This window comes from Triplophysa dalaica, chromosome 9 (assembly GCF_015846415.1).
Source record: "Triplophysa dalaica isolate WHDGS20190420 chromosome 9, ASM1584641v1, whole genome shotgun sequence".
Lineage (NCBI taxonomy): Eukaryota > Metazoa > Chordata > Actinopteri > Cypriniformes > Nemacheilidae > Triplophysa > Triplophysa dalaica.
The window spans coordinates 21,323,098-21,339,894 of record NC_079550.1 but is presented as its reverse complement, the minus strand read 5'-3'; the positions used below and the strand labels follow the sequence as shown (position 1 = coordinate 21,339,894).

General features: G+C 37.0%; 1 protein-coding gene across 1 annotated transcript; it reads right to left on the bottom strand.

Annotated features, from left to right (window-relative positions):
- Positions 1 to 878: 878 nt before the first annotated feature.
- Positions 879 to 16,406, bottom strand: pax3b (paired box 3b). The gene is made up of 9 exons (XM_056756782.1): positions 16,120 to 16,406; positions 15,049 to 15,284; positions 14,698 to 14,824; positions 14,393 to 14,530; positions 6,466 to 6,665; positions 6,079 to 6,244; positions 5,813 to 6,003; positions 3,086 to 3,269; positions 879 to 1,709 (listed from the first exon to the last, which is right to left on the bottom strand). Exons 1-9 carry the CDS (start codon positions 16,169 to 16,171, stop codon positions 1,675 to 1,677), a joined length of 1,329 nt encoding a protein of 442 aa, XP_056612760.1. The 5' UTR covers positions 16,172 to 16,406; the 3' UTR covers positions 879 to 1,674.
- Between the last annotated feature and the right edge of the window lie 391 nt (positions 16,407 to 16,797).

The window sequence follows — 16,797 nt, the reverse complement described above, 5'->3', positions numbered from 1 at the left end:
ACGTGCAATAATGGAATTTTTTCATTTGTAAATCCACTTCTGTAAAAGAACCTTATAAAAAAGTGCGTGTGAAGTAAACGTCAAAGATAGAAAGAACTAAGAAATAACTGTTCAATCTGTTGTCTTACGAAAATGAGTTTATATCAGCTGGTTTCTTTAAAAAAATATATACAAATAACTTCTATATATATTCCATTTTTTTTAATACATTATACAGATATATCTAAACTAAGAATTAGAGCTGAACATAATATTCTGATCAATTGAACATTAAATGACACATTAAACAAACGCACAGCAAGATAAAGGACCTTGACCCACTTTTGAGAACTCACAAATAAAAGATGTGGTTGATTCAATAAAACAGTAACTCAGCGAAATCATGTTCCTCATTATACGACAGACTGCAGTTATTTAAATTAAAGAAGAATCAACAACAATTTAATATGATTCCTTGATACAATATGTGCATCAAAACACGTGTTTGAAGACCAGATGAAAAACAGATCAGTCTGCAGATTTATTTTCATCTGTCTGAACCGTCTTTCTATTTCCTATTGTCAGGAACATGCGGGATAGTGAACTTTTAACTTTGACCCATCAGATGATGGAACAGGGGGAAGGTTGTGGGGAACGTTTACCAGCACATTCTGGGTGTTAAACAGAGCCTTGGAGAGAAAGAGAATCACAAAAAAATGCACAGCCTAAAATAAAACATTTTTTTTAGTTTTCTCAATATTCGTTATTTAAAAAACAAAGTCTATTTTCATACAATTGTTTTATTAAGAAAAATATCTGATACAAATATACACACAAGTACACAAAATAAATAATTCAAACATTTTGAGTCGTGTTCTTGCTTGAATTTCTGATGACTATAGGTAGAGCTGAAGAAAACCAACAAAATGGTTTTTGTAGGATGTTTTTTGAAAGCAAGCAATTTCAATTTCAGGCATACCTGAAAAATCAAACCATTATAAAAATATATATTTAAAAAAAATTAAAATAAAAATTGTGCCGCCTATCTACACCCACAAATTACATTTACACAACTATGGAATAAAGTTGATGAGAAAAGTAACATATTTAAAATGGTTTCGAAGTCCCTTGGAAATATTCTTCCAGGAATTTTTCCACCGTCCTTATTTATGAAAGCAAAAACATCCCTTACGCAATAGGGAATGTGCTGCGAAACAAAGCTGTATAAAAACACTCTGACTGACTCGTTGTCCTCCTACAAACATTTGTCTTTTATTTACAACATATGAGCAGAGAAAGATGTTTGCAGCCCAGCGCTTTGGTTTGCCTTCGTATGCACGCTCATGTTTCATGATGACACCGCTGATCCTGAAGATCAAACGTCTGGAAATGTTTCTAGCTCTTATATTGCACTTCAAGATATCAAAAAATGAAGATTTCATGAAATTATCTTTTTAAACATTTCATAAAAATCTTTTGGTTTTTATTCAGTATATTTTGTTGTGTTAGAAAGATTTTCGTTGAGCAGTTTATAGCAAAATGTGTTATTCTTCTGATCCATTTAAAGTATGTGAACATATTCCAACCATTTGCAATAACAAACATTTTGTAATGCCGTTTTTTACACTCTGTCATAGTTTTTCTCAAATCCACGTTTCTAAGAGAGGTGGGAAAACATCAGACTCTGGAATGACTTCAGGCGATTTCAGGTCTCAGATAATGAAAGGAATCTGTCAGAAAAGGAAGAGTAGTGTATTTAAGTCTTTCAAATATAACACAAAAAATGTAAATATAAATGTCAGAACAAAGAAATGAACATTTAATATATTCAATACATAATGAAGGAAATCCCTATTCAAACGTCAATCTAACAGTGTCTCATTTCTTCATAAAGGGTTAAATAACTTCTCACAAAGGTTGACATAACTTCTCAACATGATTGTAATATATGAGGCATTCAAACATCTCCATATGTATCTGCACCATGATTTCTGGAGTAATATGAAGCTTTTGTTGGAGTTGATTCAGCCGCTGAACTTTGCATGTGCCTTCCATTTGATACAGCAATCAGATTGAGAAGCGCTTGGTCTACCCTTAAGAGTCATTAAAGTGCGAGCCGCGGTCATTTCATCTCTGTGGAACTGTAGAGTCGACCGTGACCTGCTATAGTGAGCTAGACAAGCTCAGCTGTTTCTAATCCTAATACTGCCACAGGAGATTACCGTCCAACCGTAACATGCAAACACGGTCCACATATTAGACCTCTGAAAATCAAACATAGGCTTACTATAAACCAGAATCAATATCTTAAGTTTTTACACGCTGCAAAGTTATAGATGTGACGTGCAAAGTTGAATCCTCAGAATGTGTGTACAGCTATTAAAATTGTATTAACGTAGCGACATTTCACACATCTTACAATTCACACAGAGCTCAAAGTGCACTTGGAACTTGGGTTTATTGAGTCCAAGGAATGAACTTCAAGGTGAGACGGAATGGATTTACAATTGTGAAACCGGTAATACAGCTCTGGAAAAAATTAAGAGACTTTAAATTAAATTAAGAGTTTTTTTACTTGAATAATCTAGCATTTTTATTTGGAAGAAATTAAACAAAACAAAACAATAAATTTACCTAAACTAAAAATTTTGTATTAAAACGAAATTATTAAAATTCAGGTAAAGTGAAAGTTAGTTTATGCTCGAAACAAACAATAATATATTTTAGTGGGTTAATAAAAATATCTTATATGTTATTTATTATTAAATTAATTAAAGTTTCAACTTAATGCATTTTTTTACCCCACTAGCAGATATTTGTGCTGGTTTTAAGCAATAAGCATTTTCACATAAAAAAAGAAGAAAAATGGATCTTAATTTGAGAATATTACACGTGTTCTGTAAAACAACACAAAAACACTAAGAAAGAGATTTATTTTTGATGTGTAAATTTTTCATAGCTATAAATATAGCGAGATTTTCGGCATCTATGATTTAAAAAATTTCATTCCTACTATGGTTTCCCCACGGCCATATTTCGGTCGCCACTAATTTCACAAATGGAGCGAGATAACTAACCAGCAACCAAATACTGTATGTGTCCTTACTTTGTCCATACTGGGTGTAGTGGTAGGGGGCGCTGTGCTCCACGCTGTAGAAGGACGGGGGACCGTAAGACAGAGCTTCAACACGCTGGGAACAGGTACCGGGAGGGGAAGTGCCCGACTCCAGAGAGGACAGAGAAAACTCGGTCTGGTGTGGAACTCCACCTGGGGCTATCAGTCCCATAACCTGCAGAGAGAGAGAGAGAGAGAGAGAGAATATAGTCACCAAAATGTATGCAAGAAAGGGGGCGGGACTACCTGTTTGCTTAACTTATAGTAGATGCATTCAGAGATATTATTTTTGCATTTATTTAAGTTTGGTGAAATTTGTGACATGGTCTGCCTTTAAAAAATGCGCACCCTATGTGACCTGCAATTGTTCAGACGTGATATAATTGAATTCAGGGAATTGTTTAATCTGATTCTTTGAAAGAACTACGCCGCAAGGTAAACACAGTGTGTATATAGACAGCGTATGTTTGTTTGTCTACGTGCACTAAGGTGTGTGTGTGCTCATTGCTTTTTAACCTAGAAAACACTGCACTGCATTACAGGAAAGTTGCATGTGTGCTCGGGGGATAAAAGTTCCTAAACCATAATTTAATCTCCCAATAGAATAAACACATGCTTTGGTTGCCGTACCAAACAAGCACCTTAATATAGAACCAGAAAAGAGAAAAGCATGTCTCCAAGGCAACAAGATCTTATTACAACAGCAAATGCAGTCGAAACGATACAACACACATACAGAGCTCACGGTCACGCACATGGACTCGCTTAAACCTCTTTTACATAGAGCAGAGAGACATGTGCTGAATCCTGGAGAGATTCTGTTTCTGAATCTCTGGACAGAGCACTTACAGTTATACTTTTTATGAGCTCTCTGGACGGTCCATTTAAACTTGATTTATGAATTTTCCTAAAACACAACATCACAAAGGTATTTGGTAGTCGCAAACTTATCAACAGACATACGTGCAAAACATTGCAATAATAAAGTATTCTGAGAAGTGAACGTTAATGTGTGTGCCTTGAATCGGCGATAGTTCACACAAAAAAATGAAATTTCTATCATCATTGATAGAAATGACGATAGCCTGATAATCCAAACCTGTTTGACTTTCATTCATCAGCAGAACACAAAAGAGGATATTTTGAAGAACGTTGGAAAACAAACAACGCTGAACCCAATTGACTTCCATTGTATGAACACAACAACAACAAAAAATCTCAAAATTTGTTTTTGCAACAAATGCATTAACACTACAAAATCTTGACACCGAGCTGAGAATGTGAAAGTACAACACACACACACTTGTCAAACTTGTAATTTAGTGTGTCCTGTCAATGTGTTTGACAAACGCCCCCAGTTGAGGCATTGGTGTGCTCCTTTTACAAATGAGAAACATATGGGGGTCAGCCATACCATCTATCACACAGAGGGGGGTGATAGTATCGGTGCGTGTGTTCTGTTGTTGTTCCATTGGAAAGCATGAGATAACCGAGTGAAAAATGGCCCGTGGATGGCCTGAGATGGTGGAATTAATCCGTGTGATGTGACGTCTTGAAGTGTGTAATAGTTTCTACAGAAGCCAGAAGACATCCATTAAACTGACACTCAAACATGAGCCAACAGGTGCGAGTCACTTTGAACTAGACTGGATTTTATTTGTGACTATTTTTACTAATCCACGGTTTAAAAATCTGAACATGAAAGACGGCTATAAAAGATCAAAACCAGAAACGTGAGGCTTGTAATTCAGTTAAAGAACTAAACGAATTTTTAGATTTTCAAAGAAAGTTTACTTTGTTTTCTTAATAGTCTACGGCCCGGTTTCACAGACCAGGCTTAAGGCATGTTTTTCCATTCCATTTTCTACCGCTTGTCCGAACTACCTCGGGTCACGGGGAGCCTGTGCCTATCTCAGGAGTCATCGGGCATCAAGGCAGGATACACCCTGGATGGAGTGCCAACCCATCGCAGGGCACACACACTCACTCATTCACTCACGCACTCACACTCTACGGACAATTTTTTCCAGAGATGCCAATCAACCTGCCATGCATGTCTTTGGACCAGGGGAGGAAACCGGAGTACCCGGAGGAAACCCCCGAGGCACGGGGAGAACAGGCTTAAGGCATGTCTCAAACAAAAAGGAATGTGTGACCTCCTCAGCTGAATATAACTTGCCACGAAATATCTTAAAATATATTAGTGCCATTGTTTTGTGTCAAGATGCACACAAGTAATGTATTCTTCCAAGGCATTTTGAAAAAAAAATGTATATCTTACCTCAACGAAGGCATAGCCCTTGCTTAAACTAAGCCGTGTCTATGAAACCGACCCAATAATAATACTGTAGTAAACAGTAGTACAATTCTATAGTGTTTTTGAGCCTTACTTTAGTAGATAGTATACTATAAGTATACTACGATTTATCAAGTCACTGTAGTTAGAATTAGAAATGTCAAAATAAACCAGTTTTGACAATAGCCATGATATTAAAAACTGTGATTATCAATATCGTGTTAATTCTTCAAAATGTGTTCAACAAAACAGTATAATACAGTATACTCCAAATTGCTTCAGGATTTTTCCATGTGGCTATTTATGAAGAGATAACCCCACTCCAATTCCCACCATTGGTTTGGCCAAAAATTCACACTTCAACTTCTTAAACATGTTAAAAGAGATTTTTTACACAGCATTGAAACAAATATCCCATTTACCTGTGAAGATAAGCCATTATTAATGGTAGAGTGCGTGGGACTGTTATGAGGTCCAAAGCTCTCCGAGTATCCCGCGTAACCGTGCCGACTGGAGAGACAGTAAGAAGCCCCGCCCTCTTGCCCCGGCCCTCCAGAACTCTGATGGTTTGAAGGTGGTGGAAGGGGCTGCGGTCTGTGGACAGTACTTGAATCTATAAAACAAACACATTAATCCCATTAAATATTGTAAAATGCAATGTAAATGTAATTTTCAGACTTTAATTTACCTTGAGAAAGGCCAGCAGGTGAGTACGGGCTCTCTGACAGCGGATACGGGGACAGACTTGACATCGCCGGGTGGGAAAAACCAGCGGGAATCAGATGATTAAATGCCATGAGCTGATTGGCTCCCGCTTGTTTCCTCCAACGAGCTCGTCTGTTACTGAACCACACCTGAAATAGAGAGTTTAAAAGAAAGAGTGATCCTTCATATCATTATGAACAACTTGTGCTTTTGGAAACATTTTTGGTACTTCCAACATATAAAGATATTTAAATTGGCTGAAACATGTTTTTTCTTTAGTTCAATACCACGCACATGTTTCTGTGATGGTTAGGCATTAGCATGATATGAAATGAATGGAAGTGTATGAAATGATGTCAGTAGTGTTTACCTGTACTCGTGCCTCTGTGAGTTTAGCTCTCTGTGCGAGCTCTTCTCTGGTGTAGATATCTGGATAGTGAGTGCGTTCGAAAGCTCTCTCCAGCTCATCCAGTTGTTCTACGGTGAAGGTTGTGCGACTGCGTCGTTGTTTTCGTCTCAGCGGCAGGTCAGGTTCTGACTCCACGTCTGATCCTTCCCCAGACAGACTCGCTGAAACACAAACACCACAGAGACAAATTTACTGACAAATGTGTCGAAAAACCTTCACTTAAAAAAGAAGAAATAAACAACTGGGACCGGATTCACAAAACATTTTTAAGAAGAAAATTCTTCTTAACTGACATGATTTTTCTTATATTCGAATTGAAGAAAAAAAGTTTTGAATATTATGTATTTCCGAAAAAAACTGTTTAAGAGAGTTCTTAATAATTTGCTCAAAATTAAGAAGAATCCAAATTCTCGAAACAAACATATATTTAAACATACATCTTATGGGTCTATTCATAATCTGAAAGCTGAAAAAATAAGCTTTATATTGATGTATGAGTTGTTAGAATAGGACGAAGTATGTAGAAAATTGCTTTTGAAGTTGTAAATCAGGGCACTGTGGCAGGCCAACCACTCACAGAAATAAAGTTTTATATATTTAAGGTTATAAAGTTACAAAATATCATCACGGCACATTATCTTTCCTTAATATCCTAATGATTTTTGGCGTAAAAAAATCTATAATTTTGACCCATACAATGTGTTTTTGTCTTTTACAAAAAATGTTCCCGTGCTACTTAAGACTGGTTCTGTGATTCAGGGTCACATATTTGGTTGTTTCACTTGTGACGTGTATCGTTTTGAGCAAGAATCATAATTTTGACGTTTACTTGCCATTAAGGAATATTTATTTTATATAATAATGATAAGGTCTAGATACCCTTTCTGGGACAAAGTGACTCGTAACAGAGAGGTTCACAAGTATTATGCCGTAGTAACAATTCATTTTTGAAATGTATTTTAGACCTGTATTTTTCAATATTCAACGCTTGCGGACATATTACCTAACATGCGGTCGTAAATGCTGTTTTCTGATAATACAGTGTATGTATATATATATATATACAGTATATGGTATAGAAGTATGCAATGTGCTTGTTAATTACATAAAGTTTATTAGATAAACATCTATCTCACGATCATTCTTACAAACTTCCTATAATTTATCTTAAGAACCATCTTAGATTTTGTCTTAAGAACAGTCCGGCCCCTGATTCCTAAATAAACCACATTGTGTTTTTATTCTAACACATACATGCATACTCACACACTCAAAATCTGACTGCAGGAAATCATATAACACACAAGAGCAAATCAAGATACAGTAAACATGGTAACTAAAAGTAAACTACAAAAGTAAAAGCTGGTCATTATAAATTTCAGGTTACACTCATATTGTTATTTTATTATTATTGGTCTGTTTACATTTAGCTATATGTGCATCTCTCTCTCTCTCTCTCTCTCTCTCTCTTTCTCTCTTTGTTGGACTGATTTCTGATTTACATCCTCCATCTGTGGAATCCGTCATGTTGGCCAGGACCCTCAGTGGAGGCCGTCACCTGACCTGGAGGGGGTGTAGGGGGCATAAGGGCCAAAGGTGGGCGAGTGGCAGGGGGAAAATGAGAAAGAGAAAGGGACGGAGTAATTTAAGTCTATCTCTTCTAAACCCAGTAAAGAAACAGTTCACCCAAAAATTCTGGCTACATTTCCTCAATCTCAAGTTGTTCTAAATATGTTTACATTTCTTTGTTCGGATGAACAAAGATAAAGATATTTGGAAAAGCGCTTGTAAGCAAACAGTATTCTAAGTCACCATGGACTACCATAGTAGGAAAAATTTCCAGTAAATGTCTTTGTTCTGTTCTGTAAATGTCCTTAAAGGGACAGCTCACCCAAAAATAGAAATTCTGTCATCAATAACTGTGTAAATGTCTTTGTTCTGTTGAACGCAAAAGAAGATATTTTGAAGAATGTTTGTTACCTAATAGTTCAAATGTGCCCCAGAACCGTTTGCTCTCCTACATTCTTCAAAATATCTTCTTTTGTGTTCAACAGAACAAAGACATTTACACAGTTATTGATGACAGAATTTCTATTTTTGGGTGAGCTGTCCCTTTAAGGAAAGCCCAAGAAGTTATGAAACAACAAATTCAGCCTGGACAAGAATAATACAAAAAAATAAATTGTTTTAAGTTACCACAGTGCTACATAAATACAGACATACAACAATGGAGTACAACAAGAATAAACTATATAACTTACCTAATAATTTACTGAGAGAGTAAATTACTTAATCTAGCTGACTGATCTTGCTAAAAACATTTTACAACATTAAATTTCTCTCTCAAGTAACTTCACACAAATAATACATTTTATGCCGAACCACACATGACTCCATGCTTAACCATATGAGCTGCAGGGACACAAGAAACCGTGCATTTTCAATTTGTGCGTTAAATCTCATAAACCGTGCATTTTTACATTCTTGCTGACGAATGAGAAGCCATGCAAGTAAACTAAAAACACACAGACAGGCAGGATCTGGTCAGAAGACCCGGTCCACATGCTTCTAAACACACAATCTCAAAAAAATGAGCGTCTCAAGAATCTATTCAGGGTTGTTCTGCCTTCTGTAAATACACAGAGCGTGTGTTTGTGTGCTTTGCAGAATATAAATCACATGTTTGTGCGTGCTGATATTTAAGGTCTTTGGCATTCAAAGTTAGCGTGCGTTTTAAGGTCCTGCTCAGACACTTTAGCTCTCCGCTATGTAAACTGTGCGGTCACTAAAAGCATCTCTATCCGCCGGTTCTTTCAGCTCCGGGCCCTCGGCTCTTATTAAATCTTCCAATCCCAAATATCGCCGCGAGCACATTTACCTCATGCATTCGTGGACACAGAATCCACCTAAGACGTTTCATTAACACTGGGGGACAGCGTACATTCACACACTTTGGACTTTGGTTCAAGGTAAAACCATATGTGCATGTGTGCGTTTTGCAGCATGTGCGTGTGAGATCCGATTCTCTTGGGGGCAGGTATTGAAGAGGGCTAATTGAGCCAATGACGTGCCCCCTCGCCATCAAAAAACGGGAGAGAAGAATGACAAAGAATGGCACAAAAGAAAGCTCGGGAACAAATGCAGCGTTTCTGCGACGGGTTCTTTTCAGCGCCGGGTTTGGCTGAGTGACTGGCCGACTACATTAAGCAGTACATAGAGAGCTAACAGATGCTGGAGATAGAAAGGATGAGTGACAGCTCGTGGGCCCATCTGCCCCCCGGCGTTCAGGAGAAGAGAGAAACAGGGGGAGGACTTGACTTACTAAAGAGTGACTGTGACCCTCGCAGCTGCCCCAAACAGACTCGACTTCAAATGTGCTATTTATCTCCTGAGCCTCTTTTGAATCACTTGAAAACTGTTTTCACATCTAAAATGTTGCTGTCTGATTTTGGAAACGAACAGAGGCATGCTCACAGACAACTACTGTATGTCGAATAGTATACAGCGTCTATAACATTTCTTACAGTAACAAGCTACATTTGTAACATCATGTAACATTACTACATGCTATATTGTGAACATAGTGTCTTTATCCTGAAGGAAGCCGGTATCAAAACAGGAAGTGCTCACCTGCTCTAAACAAACATCAATGTGACCTTTGCTCACCGGAGGTCAAACACTAATGACCTCACACTGACCTGTTTAACAAGTGAAAACACATACATACAAACACATATAGGTGTTTGTTATCTACAGTATGACTGTTTTTTGTTTTTGCTGAAACATCCACACTGTAAACTGAAGTTAAACAGCTTCACTGTTTTCAAGTTAAATCAAATTAATTTAATGAGTCAATTAAACTTAAACTAGTTGTATTTTACAACTCGATTTTTTATGTCAGTTCAATATAATAAGATTTACATTTACATTATTATTTTTGTCATTTAGCAGACGCTTTTATCCAAAGCAACTTACAAGTAGAGTAACCATTGGAAGCAATTGGGTCAACATTAGGACAATAAAAAGTAAAAGTGCAGTAAAAAGTGTCTATACTACAGTGTACAGAGCTATTTATATATATATATATATAGAGTGGAAAAGATATAGAAATATTATATAATCAGATGATAATTAAGGTAAATTGACTCATAAAGCTAATTTTATTTCACTCAAAAATTTAAGGCAGCTGAAATTGGTGATTTTTTTACAGTTTAGTTGGAAAAAAATAAGTCTTTGTCATTTTTCTTATATAGCAATTTAAGTAAACAGAGAAAATTGAGCCTTTCACTCTTCTAGAGCTCAACAATGTTTCCAACTTTGTTCAGATTTTCCCAAGACACAAAATCAAAGATCTCAATGTGGTCTCATTAAATTCTGTCAAGAACACAAAGAACTAAAGCTTTTTGTATGTTATTAAAATCCATTTCCCACCACTTTACCAACAAAGGGCATTTCCCTCATTATTTTATTTTATCTTTTAATATTTTCCCCTCATGTCATTATAAACCTGTATGACTTTTTTGAAGAACACACAAGAAGGTCATTTAAAGAACAATGACCAGAATCGGTCCCCATTGATTTAAGACATTTCTCAAATTATCTTCTTTTGTGTTTAACAGAAGAAAGACAGGTGACTTAAGGGTGAATACATTTGTATTTTGGGATAAAGTATCCCTTTAAAAATTTGATGAGACTTAAAAGAGACATAACTGAGATCTATGCTAACTTGAATGCATGACAAAATATACGAAACATTGATTCATTGGCGCATTTATCAAAGAAGTCGTAAGGGTTCATTCATGAAGTATCATATAAATAACAGCTCTCCTGAACTCTCTCTGCCTTCTCTTCTCTCGCTATCTGACATGCACATTGAAATTTTGCCTTCAGGGCCGGAATGCAGGGGAACACAGATTTCTCAGTCTGCTGACCATCACGCTGCACGACGATGAGATGATGGTTCGGGGATTTCCCTCATTGTCAGTTTTACTGTCTCAATGTCTTAAGAAAGATGAAACGATTTTATTTTCACTTTTATTCTTGACAAAGCCAACATGCTCTTACTGTACAAGTTTAGATTTTCTTTCAAATTCTCAAAATTTCTTTTGTAATAAATTGCAACCACAACTGTGCTTTAATGACCTCTCAGAACACCATAGCAACCGCCAAGCATCACTACACTATGCCCTAACAACCACAATAAACCAAGCTCATCGTACAAGCGAACAGCCTTTCGAAACTACATCTCTCGGGCGACATAAGCTTCATTTTAAACACAAGTTTTGTCGTAGCTCGTCTTCAGTGCAACACTGCACAGCTTTTGCAACTTTCAACAGTTTTGTGCATGGGTCAGAGTTTTTTTCTAAACTTTCAGACAGGGCTTTGTCAAGCCAGCATTTGAACTGTGGCGGCACAAACATATGTTTGCATCGACTCTCAGAACAAATTAAGACCCGTTGACTGCACACTCCATGGTGCCACACAAACTCTGCCACACCAGGCCAGTTGGCACTTACCACTACTTGCGTATGCATGTGTGCGTGCATGCTTGTGCAAGTGCATATGTTTAACAGGGAGTCCATATGTGCATTCAAACGTATACATTTACTTTTTGTCTTTCATTATATTTCAGCAAGAAATAAATATGACTCACATCATTGTTTTGAAAGGGCAATTTCAGAGCACACCACACAGTCCAGTGAGATTTCATAAGCTACAGATTCCCCTCACAGTCGCCAGTATCTTTAAAGATGAAATATGGAGACAGTGTAAAGGAAGAGGTCAGGAATCAAGCCATGGCCAATTCAAAAGAAGGTTGTAAATACCGAACTCAACTTGCCTGTCTGTGTCTCCCAGAGAAGGAGGGGTGTGGGAATACGAGATTCGGACAACGGCCCACAGATATAAACCCCAAATGTGCCGCAGGCCAAGAGAGAAGGAGAGGTAGAGCAGGGCATAAGGAATGAAAAAGAGAGAGGCGTGTTTGACTCACTGGCTAGATGAAAGTGAAGTTCAAATAAAGAGCGTGATTTAATCGGCTCGGGGACTCGTTTTTTCTCGGATCGCGGGACGGGCAGAGCGTGACGGACAGGCTTTGTGGCTGCGCGCATGACAAGAGTCTAGCCCCCATTGTGACCGCCGCTCCAGGCCATGAAGGAACGGCCGAGGAGAACACTGGTCTCTATTGAAGGAAAGAGCCTTTAATAAACTCCTGTCGTCATTAAGTGTGACACTGCGCTGGGATCAGTATTATTGAGACGGCTCAAGTAGTGTTAGCTGGGCATCTGTGGCGGTCGTACAGCATTCACCTCAATTTGTCACGCAGGGACGAGCTGTTAGCTCATTACAGAACATCAAAACAGAGTCACTACAGATGTTAGCCTCTGGGCAGCAAGAGGGCAAAAACAACTTTTCAACTTCTATTGGGCCTCTTAGCACCAAAATAATACAGCAGTCACAAACTCCACATAACAACATGTCCCAAAACTGAACATAATGCAGCAATTAACATTAATAAATGCACCTTTGTTTAAACCCACATTAAATAATATATCTTATTTTTATATTTACTCTCCCTGTCCATCCGATGCAGTGCATGCTGGTTAATGGAAAATCTTTTCCTCAGGTATAGGCTTGAACAGAATGTGAAACTATATTGAATGTGAATTACTTTTTACAATTAACCAACACTACGTTTTACTTATTTTACCTAGTATTTTAATTAAACCCATATTTACATTAGCAATGACAAGAAAAAAAGTATATCAACATGTTGACAGAATTAAAAACTAGTGCTTTAATTTAGTCCATTTACATCTTTTTTAACAACTTACTCCAGGACCTTGTTGAATTGATCTAGGCCATGTTAACCCTAAACTCTTTTCCAAAAAATTCTGTCATCATTTGCTCACCTTCCAGTTGTTAAAAATCTTTATAAATGTCTTTGTTTTGATGAACACAGAGAAAAATATTTGGAAGAATGCTTATAACCAATAATCACGCCCCCCTTTGACTCATAGTAGGAAAAATTACTTAATCATTTTTTATTCTGTTGAACACAAAATAAGACATTTTGAAGAATGTAGGACAGCAAACAGTTCTGGGGCTATTTTGACTACCATTATATTTCTTCCCACTATGGCAGTGAATGGGTGGTAAAATCTGTCTGGTTATGCATTCTTCCAAATATCTTTCTCAGTGTTCATCAGAACAAACAAATTTATTCAGATTTGGGACAACAGGAAGGTGAGATAATGATGACAGAATTTCATTTTTGGGTGAAGTATCACTTACTGACATTTTAATGTTCTTCATGGCTGGACCGGTGGGAAGCAGTGCGCATTTGTCACTTAAATTCATACCCAAGCGCGCACCTGTGCGCTCGAACAAATGTTTATTTTGCTGCTTAAGTCTTGTGCTCGTGTGCGTTGTGCTATAATTTCTATCTCAAGACGTGTTTTATTAAGTGATAAATTGGAAGCTAAACTAGTAAATGAATGAAGAGAAACTGCCTTTAAGTTTAATTTAAATCGGAAATTTTGCCTGAATCTGTTTCATTCAAATTTCTGCTATTCATTCCCAGTCAAACATTTTGAAAAAACGCATATTTTATTGATCTTTATTAAATATTTACTGAAAATAACCCAAAGGAACACACATTCACTCGTTACCAGAATCATCTACAAATAACTTTCTGTCTGAACACTTGGTAACTACTTTCCTTATATCTTGTCCAGCTCGTCCATAAAAAATAAAATTATATATTGAGAATATTTTAAAGAAAAAGAAATTGGAGAGGCATCTTTCCAAGAACTTTAGATTACACGAACCACTTAATTCTGAACTCGATCAAATAGTTTGTATATATAGTAAAGTAGGCTTCACTTACATCTGTCTGCCAGAATCCCGTCGATGCTGTGTCCGCTCCTGTGCGCGTGCTCTTCTTGCTCGCACTTTTCCTCTTCGTCCTCATCCTCATCGTCACCTTTTGCGCCATATTTCCTCTCAAAGTGGCTTATTGAACTGACTAAATAAGAGGTGAACAGAACGCGTAAGTGCTCAACTCATCATTCCCATCAAAATCATTCCCATAATTTAAAATGAAAAACAAATGCAAAGTAACATAATTATAGTATAATTATATAAAAACTAGTAAAATGCAAATATTTTCCATTTATGTTCTATATACCCTACCTGATGGTACGTTGTTTCGGTCACAAATTCCCTCTTTAAGCAATTTATCCCGGATTTCCCAACTGAATATTCCTGGATTATCCCGTTTATATTCCTCAATGCGCTTCTCCACCACTGGAGATGAAGTCTGTTCAACATGTTAAAAAGTTGCAAAATAGTCAATAAGGTGGTTTCATTCAAAATACTCTATTTTAAATTCAGAGTGACATCTGACAGACAGTTCAGCGCTCACTGACATCGACCTGTTGCTTCGAGTTAACTCTCTTTTCCCACAAAATTCCTTGGAAATATCCGTGAGCACAGCAGTAATGGATGAATCCGTACTTTCATGCTTCCCCCAGAAGGCCTCACCTTGGTTTTCGTACCGCCGACAGCTCCGGGCCGAATGGATCCGGTCTCCTGATAGCGGCACAGGATTTTGGAGACGCAGCCGTGAGAGACTCTGAGCTGACGGGATATCATGCACGGTCGGATCCCGTGATGGGCCATCTCCACTATCTTGTGTCGAATATGATTGGGTAAAGGCCGACCGTTAATGAAAACTCCTCCGAGCTGGTTGACTCGACCCTGGCCCATTGGAGTGGAAACTGCATTAAAGAAAATCCAGTTATGAAGACAGTGAGGAGATTGTTATCAAAGCGTTGAATAAACTTGTTTAGATATTCGCAAGGCTGTGCAAACAAATCAAAAAACAAAAAGTGTAATCCTGAATTGGGTTTCTAATACAGGGCGAGACAGTTTACTTGGCCTTTAGGCTACATGTGCATCTCATTCCCGGACATATATCATGTGTTCCTGTGTTTATGCTTTTACGCATTATCTTTTTAAGTTCTCCTTAACGTTTAGGCTACAGACAAAATAAATAAAAACACATCTGATTAAATTATGCACATGCACTTTTAAAATAGATTAGATAGATAAGGTCCGAGCTCATTTACATTGCAAGTTTCAATACATTTTCAAGTTATGATTAGAAAACCATTCATGTAGTTTCAAAGAACCCAAACCAATACAATGACCTGAAGAATTTATAATTTAAATAATATATATTTTTAGATTTCATAAGTGAACAACCAAATCTATTGAAAATAATTAATCATATTATACAGTTCTTTGCAAAAACAGCTGAATAAATTGAAGTATTGAACAAATATTGAACAAAAACAAATGAAGTAAAAACATAATCAAAGCATGTTATTAAGCAAAAAGCTAATATGCCTATTTAAATTGTTTCTTAATTTGTTACTTTATGTAAAGTGAAGTTTAGTGCTGCATCCATCCAAACATTTGTCTCTTTGTCAAAGTTAAACGCAGTTCGGCTAGAACAAAGATTAGCCTAAACAACAGTACAAAAAGTTGACATTAAATGTTTTATATAATTAAATTATAGCCTATATTCTAATGTATATTTTAAACGTTTACCCTCCATTGGGAATCCGCCGACATAGTTGTGAGAGAGAGATGGACGCATCATCCTGGGAACGAGAACTAAACCATACAAACGCACAGACCAGCAGAGCTTTGTTAATGAAGAGAAATATTTCACGATATAAAACAAAACAAAATAAAGTTCCACAGGTTTTTATCCGCCAAGGAAAAAGTCGAGGATGAAATAAAAATGCTTCTTCTCTCACGTCTTTGTGATCTTTAGTTGTTCACATTACTAGCTCGAATTGATGCGACAAGAATTATCATCCTTATTGTTTTTAACATTCGTTAAGCACGAGCGCTTCTTCTCAAACTACTGAGACATTTAAGAGTTTGCAGATGCCTCCTTGTCTGTAACGCGAATGACGCGTTCTGATTGGTCCAAGGGATCTTGTAACCGAACTCTGATTGGTCAAAGCAGTGAACTTTTGCTTTCAGACGTGAAGGCTGACTCCAAGACATGTAGCAACTTTTTAAAAACGAGAATGAAGTGTCTGTTTTCTAGCAAACGACTAAGTGCTCGTTTAATGTAATTTATACAGCGCAGAAAAGGTTAATACACTTTGTATTGAAGAGTGAATTAAGGTGACGTTTTGAAATTGGGATGATTGTAAAAAAGTTATCCAATTTATATAAATCAATACTTTTTCGGTGGAGCGTAATATAAAAAGA

Excerpts from the sequence above, each read along its gene's own strand:
- pax3b (XM_056756782.1), bottom strand. The coding sequence starts at position 16,171 with ATGATGCGTCCATCTCTCTCTCACAACTATGTCGGCGGATTCCCAATG. Across the intron at positions 6,004-6,078 it reads ACCTGCTGGCCTTTCTCAAG|ATTCAAGTACTGTCCACAGA; the intron begins GTAAATTAAAGT and ends TTTGTTTTATAG. Across the intron at positions 3,270-5,812 it reads ATAATGGCTTATCTTCACAG|GTTATGGGACTGATAGCCCC; the intron begins GTAAATGGGATA and ends CTCTCTCTGCAG.